Source organism: Perognathus longimembris, chromosome 8 (assembly GCF_023159225.1).
Source record: "Perognathus longimembris pacificus isolate PPM17 chromosome 8, ASM2315922v1, whole genome shotgun sequence".
Taxonomy (NCBI): domain Eukaryota; kingdom Metazoa; phylum Chordata; class Mammalia; order Rodentia; family Heteromyidae; genus Perognathus; species Perognathus longimembris.
This window is the reverse complement of record NC_063168.1, coordinates 43,418,617-43,444,539: the sequence shown is the minus strand read 5'-3', so window position 1 is coordinate 43,444,539 and position 25,923 is coordinate 43,418,617. Positions and strand designations below refer to the sequence as shown.

The following is a 25,923-nucleotide window of genomic DNA, read 5'->3' as shown; positions in this document are numbered from 1 at the left end:
TTATGTTGCTGAATTTTTTCTCTCTGGCAAGAAAATGAGTCAGAACTCTGAAACCAGATCTTTGTATGTCAGTAGTGTTGTAACTTCCTGCTTCCAGCCATATGGTATACTATTTATTGAGCAATAATTTACTTAATTAATTTGGCAAATCTGCCTAAAGGCACTAAAAGTACTCCAAAAAAGACTTTATGAACACAAAGTTAAGAAAAATTCCTGCTCAAAAAGAATTGTTTCCAATTGTAAAGCAGTTGTTACAGTAATAAATCTGAAGTTTTATGATATCTATGTAGTAGTTCTCTTTTCTATGGTATATATCTTCTACCATTCTCCATGACGGGAGGGGATAGGGTGAACGTTCAAGAGGCAACATTCTAAGTTACATACAAAAGATTAACTGCAAATATGATGTCTAAAATAAATTTCAAGATATATTTAGAGAATACTTACTATATGCAGTTCTAGGTAATCACCCAGGCCTGAAGAGCTGTCCACTCGTACCAATACAGCTTCTTTCTGAACAGTGCTAAACCCTATGGCCAGTCTATCTGCTCGTGTACTCGGCCGGTCATTTGGAGGCCATTTATACGTGATTTGTCCACCACCTTTGCTAAAGATATATGTTGTCCCAGCTGTAAAACAAAAATCAAAAACAACACCAGTTAGTCCCAAATATTTCCAGTCTATAACTTCTTGTGTGTTGATCATGTGGACATATCAATCAAGTACTGACTTTACACACCAATCTACAATAAAGCAAGCAATAGATTTCAATCAAACATGCTCAAGAAAGAAAACTGACTTGTTTTAAGATAAATAGAGAAGCAGTTGTGTGCTAATACACTCATTAAGTCTACCAGCAGGTGTTTTAGAGCAAACTATAGTTTACGGCAAGATTTTTCCATTGAGCTGGGCAAGAATGATATGTAATAGGGCTTTTTTTCTTGCTGCCACTTTTTAAGAAATAGTTCAGTCAGTAGGAAACTGACTGGGGGCTTCAGAAAGGCAGCAGAAACATAAATCAACTTGTTTTTGCAACAAAAGCCTCTTGTAGACATACAAGGTCATTATTCAGTTATAGCAAAGCAAATTTTATCAAATATACCACCAGTCCACCTTTTATGGGCAAAGGGTTTATTCACATGTGACATACATAATAGATGGATATCCACAAGCCCAGTAGTCAGGTTGAGGCAATACAAATAAGAGGTTCAATCTATGGGAGTCAGGACTTTTTTTTAACAAGAAACATCTAGTGACTGTCATGGAATGTCCACCAGGAAGTGTGTACTACTACTTAATTTTACAACACTGAAGAAAATGTCACACGTGCTCTGATTGTGCCATTGTACAAGCTTTCCTATATGATAAGGATGTCAGAATATCACTCATGCCAATTTAGAGTTTTGTTTCTAATTATATTATTCAGCATCCAGTGGACTGAAGTTTTACACCATTGCTTGTCCTTACGTTGTTAGCATCTCTCTCTCACTGAATGCATTGAAGGAAATCCTTGAGTCAAAATTTTTATCTCACAGAGATAAACTAAAAGTGATTACAGATGTGTATTTAGTAAGTCCAGACAGAATGTGTAAAGGAGAGAATAGCTATTGAATAATAAAAAGAATATCAATGTGTATTTACTGAGTATCTACTATGACTAACTATATTATGTCAACTTGACTGGATCAATCCAATTCCCAAGTAGTTGGTGATATATTATTTTTGAGCTTTTCTGTGAGGACATTTTTAGATGAAATTAGCATTTGTATTGGTCTGAATAAACCAGATTGCTCCATCCATTATTGAGTGGCCATTGTTTAATTTTTTTTTTGAGCAGAACAATATTGGAGTAAAGTTGGGTTTTCCTTCTTTTTCCTGCCTGACTGTTTAATGTAGAGAATTATTTTTCTATTGCCATCAGGAATCCTGATCCTCAAGCCTTCAGAACCAGACTAAATTTTACATTATTGGTTCTCTGGTTCTCAAATCTTCAAACTACACCACAAGCTTTCCAAGGTCTCCTTGTAAGAGACAGTGTGTGGATGTGTAGAGGTAATCCACATTGGTTCTGTTTCTCTGGAGAACTCTACCATGTGTAAAACATGGGAAAGAGCAACGTTAATGATTAGACTGCAAAGGATCCTATTTTTTAATAGGAAAAGAGCTTCTACTGTGAGAAATACATTGTAAATATTTTGTATAGAGCAATATGATCTGAAGATAACAATGCATAAAGTTTCAGTGAATAGCAATTTGCCAATTAAATGAAGTTGACTTCCTGTCATGTTTGTGTGTATTTCATTAAACAATGGATTAATTTTATGCTCTTTTGGGGCGACAACCAATCTCTGTTTTCTATTTTAGACATTTATTTTCATAGGCCCTTGAGAATCTTCTAAATATGCACAGAGTAATTACAGGTTGTAAGAGCTCTAGGTATGTAAACCTTTCCCAAGAAACATGTCAGAGGTCAACAATGGAAATGTGACAAACCAGAATATTGATTTTAAAAAAAGCAACAACTGAAAGAGGGCTATTCACTTTTATGTTAACTTTGTTAGATGCCAATCAATAAAATAATTTATTTCATTCACATGACGAAAGAGAAATAATAATTCACAGGAATCAGTTAGTTTGCAAGCCGGCAAAATTCACATTATATAGAGTCTGCATCAAAAATGCAAAACTTGGGCTGGGAATATGGCCTAGTGGCAAGAGTGCCTGCGTTGTATACCTGAAGCGCTGGGTTTGATTCCTCAGCACCATAAGTAAAGAAAACAGCCAGAAGTGGCACTCTGGCTCAAGTGGCAAAGTGCTAGCCTTGAATAAAAAGAAGCCAGGAACAGCGCTCAGGCCCTGAATGCAAGCCCTGGGACGCAAAAAAAAGCAAAACTTTCTAGAGCCATCTATGTCCTACATCATTCGAAGCTTATTCTTCCCCCATGAGATTGATAAGCAAGGAGGTATTTTTTGGTTCTCATTTCCTGAAGCATTTTTAATAAAGTATATGTCATTAATATATGTTGCATAAAAGTTAAGATTTTCTTTAAAAAATGCCATAGTTGCCTCTGTGTGATAATACTTAGTGATTCATTTATGTTTCTCCTTTAAATTAACTTTTTTTCTCTATGGCTATGGACTTCATGAGAAATAAGAAAAATAAATGTTCCAAAGTAGGGATGCTATTTAATAGTGTAAAACATTAACTGTACCTAAGATGTCTGATGTTTTGTATCTAAACAATTATCTTCATCTATAATCATCGTTGTCATGACTATTTTTCAACTCTTTCAGACTGTTATATAGAATGTAGGATAAATATTTCTCCCATGTAAAATATGTGAGAAAATTTAGCTACAAGAGTTGAAGTGATATCTAAATTTAGGCTAAGATAATACCGAAACTAGTATTAAGACTCCTGTTCTCATTATAACAAAGACAATCCACATAAAGTTCATTGGACCTCCCAGTCTGAATATCAAGGTCAGCTGTTATATTTTTTCAATGTCTCATATCCATACAGTGACATTTATCCTTCATATTCTTACAATCTCCTTTTACCACACAATTCTGTGAAACAAGTAAACATAACCTATGCATGTAAAAGGGCAGAATATTTAAGATAGGAAGACTGATAGTATCTTCACTTCTGGAACAATGTTTCTAATTTCTTAGAGATGGATCTTGAAATAATAATTTAAAGATTTATATTTTCAAGAAGATAAATGGGATAAGCTCATGCTTGTAATCCTAGCTACCCAGGAAACTGAGATCAGAGGAGCATCATTGAGAGCAGTTACTATACCTTTCGTGCCATGCCTCTACATCTTTTTGCTTTATTTCTTTTTAGATAGGATCTCTGTGTTTTGTCTAAGGATAGGTTGGTCCATTACCTAACTATTTATACTCCTATACAGCTAGGATTACAAAAGTGAATTCTGACATCCAGTTTATTGGTTGAGATGGGGTCCTGCTAACTTTTTGCCCTGAAATTGTAGCTCTCTTGATCCCCATTTCTTGAGTTTGCTGTTTTCAATATATAGGTAACTCCCAGATTGCAAACTAACCCTTTTGATTTACAATGACTTTATTAGGCTTTAGGTGTCACTTAAACAAGAGCAAAAGGTACTAACTGTTGAATGTTGTGATTTTTTATAGAGCTGAGTCTCTTCCCTGTACACTGTGGAATTCTGCAGTAGACTTGGGGCAAGTTCATAATACACAGATAAAGTTCTAAGTGAATTTCCTTTGGCATACACTACATGAGTACTTTATATGATTTTGGGACACTGGGTAGTGTATACATGCCTTCCCTGATCTAGGGAAGGGAAAGAAAAATGAGGGTGTAAGATGTCAAGAGAAATGTACTCACTGCCTTAATATGTAACTGCACCCCTTTTGCACAACACCTTATCAACAAAATTTAATTAATAAAAAAAGGAAAAAAAGTGAGGACATTTAACTATATTTTAGTTATTTTCAAATTGATAGCTTCTAAAAAGGGTTTTTCTATATCACAATTTCTATTAATCTTTTCAGGATTTTGTCCTATGGCTTAGCACTTTAATTGATATAAATCAATTACTATATTATTATCATTGTATGTTATTAAATCTATTATTATATAAAATTTTATTATTAGGGGGCTGGGAATATGGCTTAGTGGTAGAGTGCTTGCCTACCATGCACCAAGCCCTGGGTTTGATTGCTAAGCACTGAATAAACAGAAAAACTTGGAAGTGGTTCGATGGCTCAAGAGGTAGAGTGCTAGCCTTGAGCAAAAATAAATAAATAAATAAATAAATTTGTTATTATTATTTCTACTCACTAATAATTGACAATCACAGGACTATTACATCAATTCACATCAGAGATTTCATGAGAGAAAGAATACCAATTCAGTGTCATAAATAATTTGGGTGGTAAAACTTTTGGAACATACAGTAGGAAATTATATTTTAGCCTAAATAAATGAGTCTACAAAAATAAAATTAACCATGAGCAAGATTTTTTCAAATCTGGTCTTTAGAGAGACATATGACACAATACTGTAGGAGTGATTTAAATGTGCAATGGCAACCCAATGACCACTTCATGCTTTTAATCAATATGAAGATGAGAGTGGTGGGATGTGCGGCTTTGTTGTTGATGCTGGTTTTCATAAAGCAAATAAAATCCCATCAATGATGTGACTACTAATAGATTTATTGCAAATTAACCTTGGCATTCAGCACATCACTTAAGGCCGGCATGACTCAACCTTGAAGTGCTTCTCAGTACTCTCTCTATGTAAGCTGTGCAGCAAGTCCATTTTACTCACTGTAAACTCAGAGCCTTGCAATCATGCTTGCCCTTTTCACTCAAGGCTGGTGTGCTGCCATCTCTACTCCCATAATTTGCTGGTTAATTAGAAATAAGCATCTCAAACTTTTATGCCCAGGCTGGCACCAAATCAGAATCCTCAGATCTCAGCCACCTGAATCATTAGGACTACAGGCTTAAGCCAGCAGAGCTCAGCTTATCTTATTCTAAATTTATTAACAAAGGTAGCCCATCAGATATAAAGTGAGCCATGACAATGTATTTTACAATGCAATAAATGTGTGCAAAAGTTCTACATGGGCTTCAATTTCTAATATTTTCACTTTCTATGCTATGATTATAAGAAATACTTTAATCTTCTAGAATTTTTTAGTTTCATATTCTTTGCCTAAAGAGTTCTCTTCTCTCCATCTTTTTCTTATGTACCATCCCCTCCTTAATGTTTATACCTCAACCTAACTTTACTCCTACAAAAGCTAATTTATTCTCCCAAATGGATTGAGTCTTTCTGAAAACAAAAATCTAATCAGCATGTTTAGGTCTGTATATTAGTGACAGCTCTGCATTCTTGCTACATGAACAATAATATAATTAACTTCTGAAAAGATTAGCTTCTGGCATATAACACATATTTGAATAAAAGGTTATTTTCTTGAAGTCCTATAATTCTCCAAATGTCACCACACAGCCAACATGGAAACACTCAAGCCATTATGTTTCTATTAAATGTAACAGGGATATAACACTTTTTCCAGTGAAAGTTTGCCAGGTAGTCAGAGGGAAATTAAAACAATTATAAATAAGGAATGCTTTTACTCCTTCTATAACTGTGTCAAAAATTACATTGTTAAATTTAAATTTTCTGAAAATTTTCTACTTATGTGGAAATATTCTTAAATAAAATTCATAAAAGGCTATTTTGATAGACATATCTTTGTCTAAAATGTTTTTGGTAATGGTAAAATATCTAAATTGGTGAAACAAACAAAAATCTATGCAACAACCTATTGCATTTCAGTGTTGTTCTAAATTATAAGTTTTTGTGTAAAAATTATTTCATGAAAGTAAACACAATTAGCACTACTTTTCCATTCCTTAAAATTTTATATACAAGAAGGATAAAAACTTAAGCAAACTTCTATTGTATTAGAAGAGATGAAAATAATCACAGTAAGAGAAATTCCTGCCTGTGATATGTAACCAATTCCAAACCTAAAAGCTAATGACAATGATAATGAGAATAACCAATAGCCCTTGAGCCTACTGGGTTGCAAATATATGAGGAAAGGGAAAAGAAAATAAAGAGTACATATATCATAAGTTGACATTTGTTGTACAAGAAGCAGATTAGTAGAGCTGACAAGTTAATATCAACCATATAAAAAGACTACATCCAGGTGCCAGTGAATCAAACCTGTAAACGTAGCTACTCATGAGGCTGAGACCTCAGAATCATGGTTAGAATAAAGCTGGGACAGTAAAGGCTGTGTAACTATTATCTCCAATTAACCATTTAAACCCCAGAAGTGGAGCTATGGTTTAAGTAGTACTGGGTTAGCCTTCAGCATAAAAAAGAAATTCAGGCACTGTGTCCAGATCCTAAGTTCAATTGCCAGGACAGGCACCAATAAAGAAAGAGTATAGGAAGGAGGGAGGGAAAGAGAAACTAGAGAATGAAGCAATGTTTATACTAGCATATCTTCAAGGAAGAGACAAGTTTAAAAATAAAAAAATTGACCCTTGAAATATAGCTGAAATGGTTTAGATCCAGGTCTGATTTTCTTGATCAGATCAAGTTAAAACATCTGGGATATTTCACATCATTACCTTATAATGCAAGTCTCATACAAATAGCTGGGATGAAACTCAAACTAGGGGAAACAATGGACAGTTAAATCTATAGAGAACGTATGTGTTTTAGCAGAATCTTCATCTTTTTTAGAATTACAGAGCCTTACTGAACTTCAAAAAAGTTGCTGAAATTTTATTAAATAGAATGTTCACTGAGCAAGTTACGGAGAGTCAGAATCGTGAGCCCACTGTTTCATGTTGAATTTCCTGTGTGGCACTCTACAGAAGAAGGTACCCACACTACTTCATCAAAGCCCAGTCACCCTAGCTGGAGTTCATTGCAGAGTGTCTTGAACCCCATCAATCAGAGACATGGCTACACTAACAAGGACCAGGAGGACTCAGTGTGCATTAGTGATTAATGATTCCCAAACTTCCCAAGGATTTGAAAAAAGGCTGGAACACCCAGATCTCACAGTACACCTGCAAGATAGAGAAGCTGGACAAGGAATCCTCTCTAGTAAGCCAGTCCATACCAGATTCAGCCCTAGCCCAGCAAAGACACCAACCAGTTGTAAAGGAAATAAATGATGTGTGTTTACTCAGTAAGAAATTCCAATCAAATAAAACTTGGCAGAAATGGAAAAGCAAAAAAAGCTATCATGGTGATTTCCTATGAAGTCAGGAATCATTTCTCTCAAAGATAATTTAAATTGTAATTATGTACTTCAATAATTTTTTTCATTTGTCCATTGGTCCAAATGTTTTCTTTATTGCAAGTATGGAATGTGAAATATTTTCACATATATTTTTCTAGTAAAATTCTATTTCTTAGAAAGAATTACAGATTTATAAGTGCAGCGTTGTTTTTTCTTTTTTTTTTTTTCAAACCTTGACATTTATGGAAAGAGTATCTTTGAGTGGCCAAGTATTCAGTCTTTGAAAAACAAGTGTGCTCCTTTCTGACACCTGAAGTTATTTTTTTTAGGATGTAAATGGATGCAAGGGTGATCTCCCTTGTCCATATCCTTGACACATGTTCTGGAATAGCACAAATAGCGACACTCTGCAATTAACAATATTTTCTCAACTTTGAATGGAATAAAAAAAGAAGCTGAATTACCCACACTGCATAGCAGATCTACTGCACAGACTAAAACCATTCAAACAAAAGATGTGACTTATGATCACTAGAATCAGACAAAGGGAGGATTATGTAATCAGTTATTGATGCAAATTGAATTCATCTCAATGAGTCTCACTTTTCGGTCTTATAAGGACATATATGAAAAAATGAAATGTTCATCAGCCACCCTTTGTCTTAGTTTTCTGATTAGGGCCAATACTGTGACAGAAGAAAGGAATATAAAACACAACATAAGCAGCTCTTTCTCTCAAAAAGATAGATTTCTATAACGGACTAAAAAAACTGGATAAAACAGCTCGTGTGAATGAGTTGTCATATCAATGCTATCTAGGCATGTCACCATATAATTTAAACTGATAACTAGGCTTTTGTAAATAGTGATATTGAAAACAAGGTTAACAGTAATCTTGAAAACAAATGGCAAACATAATTAATAAAGCTTGGTGCAGAAGGCTCATACTTATAAGCTTATCTACTCAGGAAGCAGGGATCTAAGGGTCAAAGTTCAAGGCCAGCACTGACAGGAATGCCCATGAGACTCTTATCTCTAATTATTCTAGTTAAGTTATTCTAATTAATACTGTAATTATTCAAAGTCTTGAAATTATTTTCTAGCCAATGAATGTCTTTAGGATGTCTATACAGTAGGTAATAATTCATTTACTAGTCTATTTGCAATATGCTTAAAAAAAAACTTATTTTTTCTCTCAAATACGTTCTTTAGAAAACGTCCCCTCTAGCAACAGTTGATTTCTATAGTTTGACCTGTTGAGTGAAAATAACTTTTCTAAGATTAATCTGATTCAAATCTTCCAAAATTTCTAAAAGTCCATGGTCTAAGTTATGTTTTTGAAAGAAAAGAAAGAAAACAAAACAACAGTAAGAACTTCTGTTAATCAGATTAAGGAAAACTTCACCAAGGCATCAAAATAATTCAAATTAATGCAACAGCCAATAATCCCCAGAATATCAAATGCTTATATCTTCCCTTCTAAAACAAGACACCCTCAAGCAGTAAGTGAACTTTATTAAGAAGTCTCTGGCAAACATTTCAGGAATCAATTTGCATCACAGCTATAGACAGCAGCAATAAGGAGAGAAGAAATCAAATTGCACCATTAGGTTCTTTAAGAAAAATTTTGTTTTGAAGAGGATTAAGGAGGTTGTAGTAGGTTCCTAGAAAATCCTTGAAATTAAAATAAAAAAGAAGTCACATTTGTACAATGATGACCTTCAATTTATTTATTTCAAAATTTAATTGTTCATATTTTGAACACTCAGATTAAAATAAAAATTCATCCAATAAACCAGATAGGCATCCTTTTATTCATTTATTTATCAGGGTAAACCATTATGGAAATCACTGAAATGTGTATGAAATGGTCTCCATTCTCAAAATCATGGAGAAACAGATCCTTGAGTCACAGTATGCTGTCCCAGTATTATCATTAGAACTCATTTGGATGACTGTGAGCAAATTTTGTCTATTAATTTGTAATCAAAGAGGAGACCATGGTGTCGTAGAGAGATTTAAGAACATAGTAGATATATAAACAAGTGTCTGCTATATTACGGGTATATATAGAAATGAGTGTTCATTATGGTTGTGATAAAAAATATGAGTCAAAAGGCAGAACAATGGTAAGTGTGGTGAAAAGATCATATCTCTTCCAAAAAATAAAATTGTATATATACATATACACAAATACATATAAATGTACGTATGTGTACACATACATTCATCACTAAGAACAAGTTTCAATCTCTTGAATCTTTCTTTCATATTGGCATGGTTCATATTGAATCTAAGTTAATTTTAAGTATTCTTTATTGATATGGTACCTTTCTGTTTCTCCTTAATATAAATCTACATTCCAAGGTAATATCAAATTTGTTTCGGAAATAAAATCTCTAATTACTCTTCTACCAAAGATGAAATCATTATCTACAATGAATCTTGTATAAAGTAGCTAAATGTTCCCCATTAGACAATTCTATGGAATTTCTTGTCCTTTGATATAACATCAATCTCTCTTTGGAAAATTGCATTTAATTGAGTTCTGGAAAGATAAGAGATAATTTTATAGACAGAATTTTCATGAAGAATGCTTTAAAAAGGCATAAAATATTTTCAAATGAGTAGATTCACTTATATAAATGGGAAACCATTTTTGTTTTAGGAAGACATTCATGTCTTTTTAATGTACAGTATTTTTCCTTTGTCTCTTGAATTAAATCCCTAGATAAATACAGAATACAAATCAAATTACAACTACCCAAGGTTAATACTTAAAAGAGATTAGATAAATGCTAGTGTATATTAAAAATTCTGTGAAATGCAATTTTCTTTTAGCAAGGAGTTACGTACTGTGGAAAAGGAAAAATATAATGTTAATATCATAAGCAGATTGCACTTTATAGGAGTATCTTGGTCATATTTTGCGCTCTCACAAATTATCTCATTCTATCTTCATCAAAAATGAAATCACCTTTCTTTTTTTTTTGGTGCTAATCTAAGCTTAGTAGAATAAATAATAGTAGCAGCTGCATTAATGAAAGTAAAATAAAATATACTTCTGTTTGTTTATTCATTCAACAACTCACATTTTGAAATAGCTTATAAAGATTACATTAAGAATCATATTTAGGCGATTCTGTGAGGTATAAATAAATACATTTCCATAATGATAGTTTTGAGAAAGGAAAAGCCTGGGATTGGGCCACTTTGGCAAGCCATTGTGAGGTTATTCGTAAATTGCAAAATAAAAAGATGGAAGTACTCAAACCCCTGAAAAGTAACAAAGAAAATGAGTTTTGAAAGTGATAGATTAAAAAGAAGATTCTTTACGGTACATAGTACGATACAGTACTGTATACATAATCCATGTAGAAATGTATAACTATATATGAGTTGTTTTTGAACTTAAGATGATTGAAACTTTACAGCATTGATTCAAGTCCAAATTAGATTTGGAACAAATCATTATCAAACCATTTTTATTTTGAATTGGGTTCGCAAATTCTGTCTCCCTAGGCTAAGATTACAAGAGGGGCATAAACTGCAAATCAGGTTCTCAAAAACACAGGTCCTTCCCAACCTTGAAAATCCTTCAGGAGTCTACAAAGAGTACCTATAGAAATGTGGAGAAAGATCTACAGGACAAAGAACAGAGGGCACTGTGAGGATGAAATAGACTTCCTATTTAAAACATTCAGATCTAGGGTCATTTAAAAATGTTTAATTCATTTTAAATTGGTTATTGTATTCTAATGAAGTTTGCCTGCCATCTGTCTTTGAAGTGATTTAAATTAAGTTTTATGCCTCTCTGGGAACATGAGGCCATTTCCAACTCAGTGTAGTCTGCTTAGCACCATCAATCACTAATTAGAATTAATTATTAAGACTTCAAATCCCTTTTTTCGCAAATATTCTAAATCATTAATCAAAGGATGACACTGCTTTCTATTTCTTCTTTAGAATATTTGTCTTTGTCATATGACTTTTGGGTAGATGATACTGAAATGATGATTTCTGTCAGATGTGTAACAATAATGCCATCTAAAAGCTACTCAGAACCAAGAGAGCAGTATTTTTGGAACAGCAGGCAGTATAAAAGTGCTTTGTGAATATTAACATATTCTAGTAAATTAGTTTGCACTCATTATCATAAGCAATTACTTACTGTTTAGATGCAGCTCATTTTAAATTGGTAAGCAATTTGCAAGCATTAAAACACAACATTGAGAGCTTTCTGCAGATTCACAATATCCTGAGACAAACTGCTGGATTCACAAGCCATGGACCAAACACATTGACCCAGGAGACTTACTTAGCTTTAAAACCTAACAGTTTAGTGATAAGTGGAGACAGGGACTTCAAATGCAGGTAGGGTGCTTGCACATTATTGATAGAATGATGCATTGAGAGGCATTGAAAGAACAAAAGAGCTGAGAGAAAGCAGGAATACTCTGTTTTCTAAGAATGAATTGCCAATTTGGCTAAATGTTGGTGCTTGAGTAACTCATTGCGTTGTCCTGAGTAATGCTGGGCTACCCAACCTGTCACAAAAGATTTCTGTTATTTAGACCATTTTTTAATTTTAATCTCGGTGGCAGAGATGATAGTGGTGCACTGCTATTTATTTTACCCATTTTAATCACAGATCTCTTGTTTGTTCAAAGAGCCCATACCTATAAAAACCTTTATTTCCCAATTTCCTTTGCAGGGTAAATGAGCCATGTGACAAAGTGATGGCCAAGAAACCATTGACAAAAATTGTTGTGATTTTTCCAGCTCACATTCTGCCACTCTCCTGTCTTGTATTCCCTGTCCCCTTCTTGATGAGTGTTCAGATGGTCAGCATGGCCTGAGATCAGTAGCCTCCACATACTGAGACCCATAAGCTGGAACTACTATTAATAGGGAGGAAAGCTGTTTGACACTTTTGATTAGACTAGCATTTCTGGACTAGTGTTTATATAGCCTTTAAAACAAATAATAAAATCTCTCTGTCTCTCTCTGTCTTTCTCTCTGTCTTTCTCTCTGTCTCTCTCTGTTTCTCTCTCACTCTATGTGTGTGTGTTTGTGTATGTCTTTGTGTGTGTGTGCCTGTGTTTGTGTGCCTGTGTGTGTCCCTGTGTGTATGTATGTGTGTCTGTGTGTCTGTGTTTCAACCTCAAGGACCCCAAGAATTCTTTTATTCTTGTTAAGTAGTTACACTAAGGCGTTTCCATTGAACAAAGCAGTTTAAGAATACAAGGTGTTTTATTCAGTGCCACCCATTTGAAAGTTCTCATCCCTTTCTCCCAAAGTAGAAGAAAAATTGATAGATAGGCTCTATTTATGATTTTTCACAGAGGCAAACATATTTGACCATGACCACAGTCATTTGAAACGTTTCCCATCAAAAATCTTCCATAAAAGCTGTGTTACCCATGGATAGTGGTGATATCTCTCACCCATCTAGATTCTGTGGAAGGTCAAGGTTGTTTGGGATTATACCACATAGCCAATCTTGTCTCCCTTTCAGAAACAAAGCAGCAAGCACCAAAAAATTAAAAAAAAAAATAAAAGAGTGAAAAAAGTCATCTGGGAGCCTCTGCTACATCCACCAAGTACTTGGAGGCTTGAATGCCACACATTACTTAGAAAACTTGGGTCCTTTGAAATGTAAAGTCTCAGTATCATGTCAGTTTTACAAGGTAGAGCAGTCTTTTCCAGGGCCTTAGAACCATAACATTGAGGTGTAAGCAGGAAAGACTGAGCTTCCAACTCTCAGTGCCTCTGGAATATAGGAGCCAAACTTCTCAAGTGTGTTAATCAGCAGAGAGAATTCAGTATGACCACTTCCCTCCCACTAACAGGGTCAGTACTTCCACATGTATCAATCCAAACTTTAAAACACCCCTGGCTTTTTTTTTTTTTTCAAATTTTTATTATCAAACTGATGTACAGAGAGGTTACAGTTTCATACGTTAGGCATTGGATACATTTCTTGTACTGTTTGTTACCTTGTCCCTCATGCTTTTCCTTTGAGTTGAATTTCTCATCCCTATATTCTCTTCCTTGTCTGTTCAGTGATTTTTCCTTTGTTTTTCCTGACCCCACGAATCATACTATTCTATCATGAAACTAGTTAATCTGAGAAAGAGCAGCAATAACTCTGTCAAATTAAAATTAGTATAGTCTTTCTTCATCTGAATTTCACTGACAGTCTCAGAAACTCCACTTTCTGAAAGGGAGTAAGGAAAGTATTTTCTTTACATGTATTTTGTTTAAAGATATCTCTATGCCCCAAATAAAATATTAACTAATATCTAATAGTAATATCTGAAAAATACCTACCAACAGAGAATAAGAAATGTAATTTCTATGATAACGGTAAGCCATTTCCAATTCTTGATAATAATCAGATAAAATACATGAATTAGAGATCACTCTATACATTACATTTTTCACTTTGTATTGTTTGTGTTAATATTTGTTATATTTATTTTTCTTTTTTTTTAATATGGCATTTTGCTGTGGAGCCCAGGCTGACTTGGAATTCATCATCTTCCTGCCTCAGCTTCCCATCATGCTGGGATTAAAGAGATAGATATTAGTATCTAGTTTATTATTGGTGATTAAAGTAACATTCTATCTTGAGGATAAAATCTAGTTTGCTTGGTTTACCTTTGGAGCCTAGAATGCCAATTAGGTACAACCCTGATAAAATCTGATATGTTGGACAAAATAAATACATATAACTCAAAATTATTTTGATGATGTCATTGCTTTCTATTTGATATGTGAGAATAATTATGTTTGTGCTTAGCCTGTAACTAGGAAATTGTTATTGAGAAGTTAGATAATAAAGAAAAGATGTCATAAAATCGATGTTAGCAACTTTACTCTATACTTTCAAAGGAAGTATAAGTCAGAAATAGAACTTCTTTTTAAAAAAAAAGTATCAAGAGACAAAAGATAAATAGACAAATGATTCCAAAAGCAAAACTTACAACATCATTTGGTGTAAACCTACTGTACAACTCATTGGGGAGAGGGGGAAGGATGAAGGGGAAGGCCAGGGGTTGGGATGGGGATGAGAGAGGAGGTAACAAGTTCAACAAGAAATGTACTTACTGCCTTACATATGAAACTGTAACCCCTCTGTACATCACTTTGATTTTTAAATAATATTTTAAAAAAATAAAGTATCAAAATATCAGACCATGAAATCTGTAAAGAAAGAGACTTACTAGAAAATCTAGTGGTTTATTTTTTTCAAAAGTAAAATTGGGAATCAAACAAATGTGTATACATATATATATAATCATATACATTTACAGGCTTTTATTTCTGCAACTTTAGTAAGTATGTACTTTCAAATGGTAATAGGATAAAAATAGTATATGTCAGTATGTAAAATTAAATGATATGCATCAGGAAATAAACTTTTATGTTTTCTATCAGAGAAGGTAAGTATTTAGATGAAGAATACCACATCTGAAGAGGTGAAGTAAAATAACAACTTGGAACAAATGAGAGTCAAAGAGTAACTCCTTTCTTGCAGAATGATCTAAAAGAAATCAGTTACAGTTTTACCAGAATTCATACTATTTCCAATCCTATAAAGTAAGCACTCTCTGACTCGAATTTTGTCAAGTTAGATCTTTTCCAGGATAGGAAAGTGAAACTTGTTTCCTACAAGATATTACTTGTTTCATAAACAATCTGAAAATTTTGTGTCAAAACAATTTTTAAGAATTTCTGCCACTTTACCATTTAAAGCCATATTTATTTCTGTTTTCACTTACATGTTCTTTTCAATTTAACAAACAACATTTCTCCTCTGTATACCACAGTATAGATTTTAAGGGGTAGAATCTCAAAATAAGAGTTTTCCTCATCCCACTACCAAGAATAAAAGAGCACAAACTCATAATATGCATCAATGAAGTTAATATGAAGATTTTTGTGGGAAAGAGGATAAAACAGACACCAAATGTCACTACTAGGTTTCAAATCTCCAAAGAAATCTGCAAAGCGATGTACCATTCACTGACATCAGAAGGAATGAGATGCCTAAGGAATATAATTAGTGTATTTTGAATTTAACCACTGAAATTTTTGTAGACATCTCACACTAAAATATGCATGGAAAGCAGAGATGCAAAGATATCCCACTATGTTATAAAGCATGTGAATTAGAGGAGATATTCAAATATAAGCCTTATCACAGCTTTTTCCTAAAATAACTTTTGCAGGACTGTAAGTCATAAACAGAGTTAACTCATATCTCAACTCCTTTTCAAATAGTTCTTGAAATTCAGTATTGAGCTTTTAATGTGACCTTTACAAAAAGTCACGTGAATAGACTTCACTTGTCATCTGCACATTTGTAGTGTTCTCTTTCCTCCAATCACTTTAAGAAATTGCTTTAAAGGAAAGGCTTTTTGTACTAAATTGCTCTATCATGTCTTTTTGCTCCATTGCTATTGAGATCTCAGCATATTCTTGTTTGGTTAACATATTGTGCTTAATTTGATTTTCTTCCTCTACTTGACAAGATTTTATTAACTTCCTTGCTCCATACAGAATGATTTAGTAAGTAAGGATTTGTGGGTTTAGCCATATTGCTGCATAGTTAAGCAGTGGGGTCAAAGGTAATGATATTTTCACTTCAGTTCAAATCCCTGAAGGTTTGGCTGAAGTTCTATCACTTGGGTTTCTTTTATAATACAATAATAGGAGGGAGAAGAGAGAGTAATTATTATGGGTAAGGATAATCTAAATTTTCTAAACTTAGTAATCCATAATATAAAATATTGGAGAGGGGCTGGGGATATGGCCTAGAGGCAAGAGTGCTTCTCTCCTATATATGAGGCCCTGGGTTCAATTCCCCAGCACCACATATATATAGAAAATGGCCAGAAGTGTCACTGTGGCTCAAGTGGCAGAGTGCTAGCCTTGAGCAAAAAGAAGCCAGGGACAGTGCTCAGGCCCTGAGTCCAAGCCCCAGGACTGGCCAAAAATAAATAAATAAATAAATAAATAAATAAATAAATAAATAAAATATTGGAGAAACTTTCCTCAAAAAAACAAAAAAACAAACCAAGTTTCATGAGGTGGTCTGTAATAACACTGCTCTGATCTATTAAACCCTCCTGTTGGGCTGGGAATATGGCCTAGGGGCAAGAGTGCTTGCCTCTTGACATATGAAGCCCTGGGTTCGATTTCTCCAGCACCACATATTTAGGAAACGGCCAGAAGTGGCGCTGTGGCTCAAATGGCAGAGAGCTAGCCTTCAGCAAAAGGAAGCCAAGGACAGTGCTCAGGCCCCGAGTCCAAGGCCTAGGACTGGCGGGAAAAAACAACAACAACAACAACAACAACAACAAAAACTCCTGTTTAGAATACCGAGACACAGCCACTGACAGAAATCTGCTTTGCTCTCATAACTCAAGGTTGTTCCATGGCTTAGCCCATTGACTACCACCCCTCCCCAACTCTGAAATTCTCCAGCCCCTTGTCCATCATTTCTCTAAGTGTGAAGCCTTCAGAGGTCAGGCATCTGAGTTCCTCCATTTTAGACCATTACCATGAACTAATTCTCAAGGCACTTCTCCAAACTCCTTGCAACTTTCCAGCTACCTGAGACCATGACCTGATCCATTCCCCTAAATTCTTACCTCGTGACCCCAGCACGCCTGTTTCTCCTGACTCCTCAGGTCCCCATGGTTTCCCTCTTCAACTTTCCTAGTATCCCTCTTCAACAGTTCTACTGAGCTCACTTTCTGCTCTTTCTTTATCTTAATACCCTCATGACTCATTTTCTTAACAGTCACTTATAGCTCAAGCAATACTCTTAAACAAAGTAGAAAAAACAAAGTATGTTTTCTTCAAACCTTTAAATTCCATTTGTTGAAAAAAAGGTCATAGAATACTGAATACTATCTTTGGAAAGTATTTGCTGGGTATTTCCTAACAAACCATTCCATTCAATTTGGAGTTCCATGATAGTTACAATGTGAATGAATACCACATTGCTCAAATACACAACTTGTGAAAATATACATTTTATCCTATTTGTGAGATGTAGTAAATTATAATTTGGATAAGGAAATTCAACTCACCTTGCATCTTATTTTTCTGTGGAATACAACTGTGCTTACCAGAAAATCCACAGACAGGGAAAAGGACCATATCTCCTACTCACATTCTGACACCCATAGCAAACAGTAGTATTGAAAGTAGTTCATGTCTTTCCCACAAAGAAACAGTTTACGCAGCTGAAATAAGATCAGTTACAGACCTAACTTGTGAAAAAGAAATTCCTGAAAAGAAAGACAACAACAGTGCAAACGTATCCAAGCTTCATGAAGAACTAAACTGCAACCATTTTATTCTCAGATTTCCACACAAGAAGTATGACTCAAAAAAAATAAAAAGACATTCCAATATTCTCAGGAGATTTTTCTACCCCTCTAGGCTGCTCTAAAGCACAGATTCAATTTTGAGGTAGGTTAAATTGGGGATTCAAGTGGGACTAAATGGTTAATGAATTTTGTACAATCTTCCTCCTTTCCAATAGAAACAAACAACAACAACAACAAAAAAAGAATGCTCAAAAAAGATTTAATGGGTTTCACTGAGTCTTTCTAACATTTTATTCACAGCACTCCATGATTGAATTTTAGACTATGGTAGAGATAATCAAGTCTGTGAATTAAACTATGAACTCTTTTTGCTAATTTGCCAGTCTTTAAGCATTGATATTCTAAGGCTCCAAAGAATGTAGACTTTAGGAAAAGTTACATATACATTGCCCTAAGCTGAATTTGGCTCTGCCAATGAAGTCACATTCCCTAAGTCTCAAAATATTTAATACTTTCCCACAGACTTTGCTTAACAAATTTATGCAACAAGGATAGCCTCCAAGGCAAGTTCATGCAGGAGGTTCATTTCTCAGGCAGTTAAATTGAAAGGTGGCAAAATGAAAGCTACTCCGACTCTTTGAACAGTAGCAGGATTACTTTCTAAGCAAGGGAAAGTAAAGCCTACACAGAATAAAGTGCCAGCTAAAAATGTAGGAAATGTGCCAAAGTCTAGATGCTTCCACAGAGTTAGAGCTGAAGACAAGTATATATATATATATATATATATATAGATGATTGCCTAATACAATTCAATGGTTACAATTTAAAACAAACAAAACCAACACCATACATACATTCCCAATATAGGTTTCTTTATGTTTGAGAAGATGCTAATAACAATATAAAAGATATAGACATATAGGACCTTTTAGTGTCACAAATTGAGAATAATCACTAAATTTATTAATATATTCGACTTGTCTCATGTTTATAATCCTAGCTCCTCAAGAGACTGACATCTGAGGATCACAGTGCAAAGCCTGAGTGGCAAAGCAGAACTGTTAGGTAGATGATGGTAAAAGTGGTAGATTTAACACATGGTTGATAACATGTGATACAGTAGGGTGTTTCTTGTTCCCATAATGCCTTGTACTTCTGCTCCAATCTTTCTTGGTCTAACTTTCCTTCCCCAAATGCCCTGTGTGCCTGATCACTAAAAGGAAGAGCCAGAGCAGTACATGTTCAAGCCATCAAGCAACCAGGGCAAAGCCAAAAGGAGGAAAAAGAGGAGTATTGTACCTTAAAATCCTCCTTCCCAGATGATTCCAGTGGGGTTCTCTTTAGTCCTCTCTCCTGACCAACAGTGTGTGCTATTGTCTTTCAAGGCTTTTCTTTTATTTTTCAATTAAACTTTCTCTGATTCAAATTGTTGTGGTTCCTAGCTTTCTTTCAATACTGTTCCTAGAACAAGGACCCATTGTTGGAGAAAAAAGTCAGCCTAAAAAGAATGTCTATTTGAATCCAGTACAACAGCAGTCAGAAGTTGAGTTGTGGCTCAAGTGGTAGAGTGCCAGACTTGAGTGAAAGGCCTTGAGTTCAAACTTCAGTCAGTTCCTTCCTTCCTTCCTTCCTTCCTTCCTTCCTTCCTTCCTTCCTTCCTTCCTTCCTTCCTTCCTTCCTTCCTTCCTTCCTTCCTTCCTTCCTTCTTTCCCTTTTCAGTCTTTCTTTTTCTCTTGCTCTCTTCTCTCTCTTTTTCTTGTTCTACCTCTAGCTGTTCATTTGCTTCTTTTTATTGAAATGAGGGAGAAAACAGTTGTAAATTAGCATAGTTTAAAAGCCGTCAGGGTCATAAAGAACCTGGAGAAAGGATGGATCTAGTTCTCGTTCATGGCTCTGATTTTAGAGTTATTTTACTTACTTAGCAATCCTCATTATCTATGAAAAGGGATGGAATGTTCCATATGGTCTTTGTAGTCATTTCCAACTCTACTGTTTGAGTTTAAATATCATTCCATGAAGGTTGGTATTAACCTTGAATTTGATCCCACACTGAGTAGAAAGTAGAAAGTTATATATAACAGGAGCACTGTAGCATACAACAAACTATAATTTCTTTGGCTGGGTATTCATTTCCTTCTTATTTGACTTTTAATAATAATTGTACATAATGTTTTATGGTCCTGAAATTATGTAGTAGGGGTTATTTTATTTCACATAGTAATTTTTCTATAATTATGGAAAAAATAATACATAAATACAGAAAAAAGATTATTGTCTGAGTACTGCTAGCAGTTAATGCTTTTTATTTCTGTAATCAAACACTGCAATAGGTGATTCTAGAAACTCCACCCTAAACTATACAAGAGAATACCACAGAAATGACAGTTTAAAGTGTGTCCTGCCTTTATTCAAACCTAGTTATGTAATTACTGAGGTCTTCTCATTCTAAAATCTATAATTACCGCATTTATATTTTTAAAAAGAAGCTGGGTTAAATGTTATTAAGCAAAAACCACCCTGGTTGATTTGTTTTGTGAATACATGTTAAGATAATTCCTACTTAGAAGAACAGACTTATTCCAAGCTAGAATTATTATGAGCCTTGGTAAGTTCTATTGTCACAAATGTGACTCAGATTTAGAAAGGGATTCATTATCCAGTTCTAGTAGTCAATTTAAGTTGTGGAAATATGAAGAAAAGGAAAAGCAATAATATTCTCTACAAATGTAGTCCCAAGGATACTATATTCTCTGCTTTCTCACTGAGAAAGAGAAAACATTAATTATGAATCCAAAGTTTATTAGTTCTTATTCACAGGTATTCCTACATATTTTCACCCAAAGCATAGCTACATTTTAATGTACTTGGGTTTGTATTTCACAAAGAACTCAATGTCCTTTATAGACATCCAGCTGATTAATCATAGTGGTTATTCTTTTAGCTATTAAGTTTTTTGTTGTTGTTTTTTTTTTTTTGCCAGACCTGGGGCTTGAACTCAGGGCCTGAGCACTATTCCTGGCTTCTTTTTGCTCAAGGCTAGCACTCTACCTCTTGAGCCATAGCGCTACCTCTGGCTTTTTCTATATATGTGGTGCTGAGGAATTGAATCCAGGGCTTCATGTATACGAGGCAGGCACTCTTGCCACTAGGCCATATTCCCAGCCCGCTATTAAGTTTTGATATATGATTAAACAGTCTACATTACAGAGCCAAGAGCTATGTATTTTTCTGACTTATATATAACAACACCCTGCATGTTGCCTGAATTTCATCTTGCACACCTCACATATTGCTTTTTATTTTTGGCACTATTAGGGTTTGAAGTCAGGGTTGGGCACATGCTAAAGAAGATACCGTAAGTCTAACCACTGCCCTTTGTAATTTTGGTTATTTTTAAATAAGGTCTCAAACTGCACTCTAATATGGCTAGATGATTGGTTAAGATGGGATCACCCTAATTTAGTTTTCTTTTGTTTGTTTTTAGTTTCAAATTTTCATTCTCATTTGTTTAACTTCCCAAATAGTTGGAATTACAGAATGAGCCACCATGCCCGGCCCATATATTGCTCTTTCTTTTAATCATCTGTCCAGGCCAAAGCAGCAAACTGATGATCATTTTCAGCATGGGGAAAATGCATGCACACACACAGAGAGTTAGAGCTGAGTAAGTTCATAAAACTTGTTCAGTAAGAATATTTAGAGACCTTTCCATGATTGATTCCTCAGGCTTGAGAGTGAGCCCTTCACAAAATTCTCTCATATAAAAGCAATGACAAATATTTCATTTATTGTAAGGTGGTATCATACATATGCTTTGACGTCATAATCATCTACTTGAGAAGCCTAATGGAAAATATAAATGTGATATATATATATATGTCATGACAAGCTTAATTATACTTTTTACCAAAATAATTGTCCATTGCAGAAATTGCACATAGTACTAAATTGTACAAGATAGAGATAAAACTGATGAAGGACCTATCAGAGGTCTGGTGGCTCAGAGAGAAGGCAAAGAGATGGGGAATAAAGAATGGATGACAATAACACAGGATCATGAGGTCAGACCAGGACTTTTTCTACAGATCTGCAGTTGCCCTTGCATCCTCCATTCAGCCATGACACTTAGTACTGGCAACATTCATAGATGCTAACACTCTAAACCCAATACAAACAAAACAAAAGACTTATTCTTAAAATTTTAGAAACAACTAATTTCTTTCTAACTAATCCTACACTGTTTAGAGAATTCATATGTGAGCTTATTTTCTCTGTCATTTCTCTGTCAGATGAAACTTCACTTTCTCAACATTACAGGAACAGCAGTGGAAGCTATGAGTATAAAGGTTTACTAGAAAGATCGACTTTGCCACGGCCAACCCCTTCAACAAAAGTCCTAAGATGATTAATTCATGACACTATAAAGGTCAAAAGAACACAATTGGGGCTGGGGATATAGCCTAGTGGCAAGAGTGCCTGCCTCGGATACACGAGGCCCTAGGTTCGATTCCCCAGCACCACATATACAGAAAACGGCCAGAAGCGGCGCTGTGGCTCAAGTGGCAGAGTGCTAGCCTTGAGCGGGAAGAAGCCAGGGACAGTGCTCAGGCCCAGGACTGGCCAAAAAAAAAGAACACAATTGGGTTGCAGTATATGCTATCAGTTTTTGTACAGAATGCACAAAACTCTGGTACTAATTCAGGTATGTGAAACTCCTTCTAATAGCAATAATCAAAACATAGAAAACAAAAGCAGCACTCTTCTCCAGCTAGTGATTTACTTCGGTCTAAAGAACAATTGCTTTGGCTGAAATAGGTAAACAAAAGCATTTTCACAGCAATAACATCTAAATAAGTTATACATCCTATTGAATTATCCTAATAAATATATAGAATAATAGTCTATTACCAGAAAGAGTTCAAGCTTGTACCTTATACAAACAGGTGATACTTGGGCGTAACTAGAAGAAGGTCATTTTCCCTGCACACGACATTCTTTCCATACTTATGGAAACTAACATCTATATTTGATTACAATTTATCTGACCAGCTGGGCATATCTATAAATACTGTCTACCCAGGAAGCTGAGATGTGAGAATCATAGTTCAAAACCAGCCTATTCAGAAAAATCTGTGAGATTCTTATCTCCAAGTAACTGCCAAAAAAGCCACAACTGTGTCTGTAGTTTGAGTGGTAGAGATTTAACCTTGAGAACAAAAGCACAGGAAACAACGCACACACACACACACACACACACACACACACACACACACACACACAATGGGTCAATATTTGTGTCCTGATTTCAAGCTATACGACTAGCATCAAAATATAATAATAATAATAACAATAATGATAATAATAAATAATGCCTACTCTTATTTTTCCAAGTACAAGGGAAGGGATAAAGTTAGAAAAATGGGTCTTATTAAAAGAGAGGTAAAATGTTTGAGGACCAATTTTGAGCTGACTCGTTTTTCCAACATTACCCTAAAATGGAGAGAATTAGTTCACTACAGCCAAAGAAAAATAGAAATAAATCCTTACACTCACCAAAAAATTGAGTGACAACAAATCAAGATTAGAGATCTGAGATAATATTCAATAACAAACACAAAAAAGTAAATTCATTGCTTTTTTCCAAAAGAACGAAGGAAAGATTGTGTTTAGGAGTAAAGTAGTTATAAGAGAAGAGTGGTGAGAGAGAAAAATAGCAAGTTAGTTGCCCAAATATTGGCACAAGGTGACAGTTGCCCTGTCTGCTTTCCCCGTGTGTGTGTGTGTGTGTGTGTGTGTGTGTGTGTGTTTCTTCTAGACTCCTTTGATTTTAGAACCTCTCCTGAGATTTGGGAATCCTCTGTAGAGATAGATGGTTTCTACTTGACTGAAACCAAAGAGTACTGTCTGGTATTTAACAAAGCACAATGAGAACATAACTTCATTCACCTATATCAAAATTACTTGGATAAATGAGTTAGAAAACATGTATTGTAGAAAACCGATGAACTACTCAGCTTAATATCTGTGTACAGATAACATAGTTACCTAGGGAATTAATTATTTGCTTTGTGCACACCTTATGATCGTGTTGGTAAAAGAACTCCCAAAGCAATCTTTTGTACAGGCCCACTGCTATTCTGTTTTTCAGAAGCTCAGGTACTCTGTGAGGTTATCAGAATAGGACAGAAATATAATCAGTAGTTTCTTTGTTTAACTAGAGAATAGAAGAATAAAATAGATTGGGGAAAGTACAGAGATAATCAATTTAAGCATAAATACCAGTGAATCCTATCTCTGCCTTTATATCTGCCTTGAACCAATGATAAGTTTCTTTGCCTTTACATCTGTATTTGAAAAAATGTAAATTGCATTCATATTTTTCTCAGAAGTATTGTGTAAGTGCATTAGTATATGTATGTAACAAAGAAAATGGGAAGCTGAGAATGTTTATGGAGTACATATTTTCTTGTTATAAGAAGCATTCATTACATTAACACCCAAGCTGCAAATTGAACCATAAGGCATCGTTGATGGTACCCAAATTGAAAGTAGAAAGCAATAAAACTACTGAGTTCTCAACTTTTTCAGAAGGTGCTCAGGCTCTTTAGGGAACATGTTATCTTATCATTTGAATTAAAACAACATTGCACACCTTGTTATATGATTAATAACTAACCAAGTCATTTGTTGTTTGAATAACAGCTAAGCAAGAAACATTTTATCTAATATACACATAGCATGTGAGACATATATCATAGGGAATACAAGAAATAGCCATGACCCTGGCTATATCCCACCATGGTCAGGATAGTATTAGTCATGTACATATATTTACCCTTTTAAAGCATTATGTGACTCCCCAAATATGTCTTATATTAATCATTGCATTTATTAGGCATGTAAATTCTCAAGTGACAGAGATCCAAAGGGAGAAGTAATAAAGATTTTTGTGTCAGCAGGAGGAGTGGTTCAAGTGGAAGGGCACCAAGAACAAGACCTCAAGTTCAAACCCCAGCCTGCCATTAAAAAAAAATGGTTCTATGAATTTAAGGTGATGGTGAAAATAAAATAAAAAAAATAAATCTCAGCTGACATTTGAGAGGTGTACTTATGAATGTAAGAAGAAGGCAGTAGTTTTGACTGAAAATTGCAGTGGCCTCTAATTTGCAAAAGCATGTATCTCTAGTTCTTAAAGGACACAAACATAAGCATTTCCTCATTCCTTCCACTTCATCCTCTGCCTTAACAATGACCTGAAGAACTTTTACCACATTAATCAGCTGGGAGGATTTGTCCTCCTGTATCTCCATCTTCATCATTATCAGGATGCTTTACAAAACAGCTAGGGAGTTCAGGGAATAGCCTGTGGCTATGGAATATAATTGAGTTCACAGACTAGGAGTCAATCCCTTCATTTAAGGTTCATTAGCCTGGGTTCCAGAGATCCCAGGGGAGGATTTCTTCCTACTCTGAATCCCAGTAGCACACATCACCCAGACAATGTCTGTTGTACAACTTTAGCATTTCAACTGAAATACTGTCTGTGAGTTCTTTGTCTTCCAGTTGGCTTGTTACTTTTTTTCCTTGCCTCCCAGAGACATGCCAGAGTTTCTCACCAATAGGAGCTATGTCCTGGTGACTCATCACCTAGGCCACACAGCTTCTTGAAAATTACTAACACAACATATGTGCACAACATTTACCTTATGGCTCCAAACTGCCAGTGTTGGTGTGGCTGGCAGTTTTCTGGCATGATGCCTCATGCCTGAGTTTTAAAAGTTAACACCAGAACAGGTGAATCA

The 25,923-nt window shown here is 34.9% G+C and overlaps 1 protein-coding gene across 10 annotated transcripts in view; it reads right to left on the bottom strand.

The window, feature by feature from the left end:
* Positions 1 to 25,923, bottom strand: part of Nrxn1 (neurexin 1) — a 1,045,218-nt gene that overhangs the window by 316,226 nt on the left and 703,069 nt on the right. For all 10 annotated transcript variants that reach the window (XM_048352955.1, XM_048352948.1, XM_048352950.1 and 7 more), the window contains one exon: positions 448 to 629. In XM_048352955.1, coding sequence (XP_048208912.1) covers positions 448 to 629 — 182 coding nt within the window. The remainder of the gene's footprint in view (positions 1 to 447; positions 630 to 25,923) is intronic.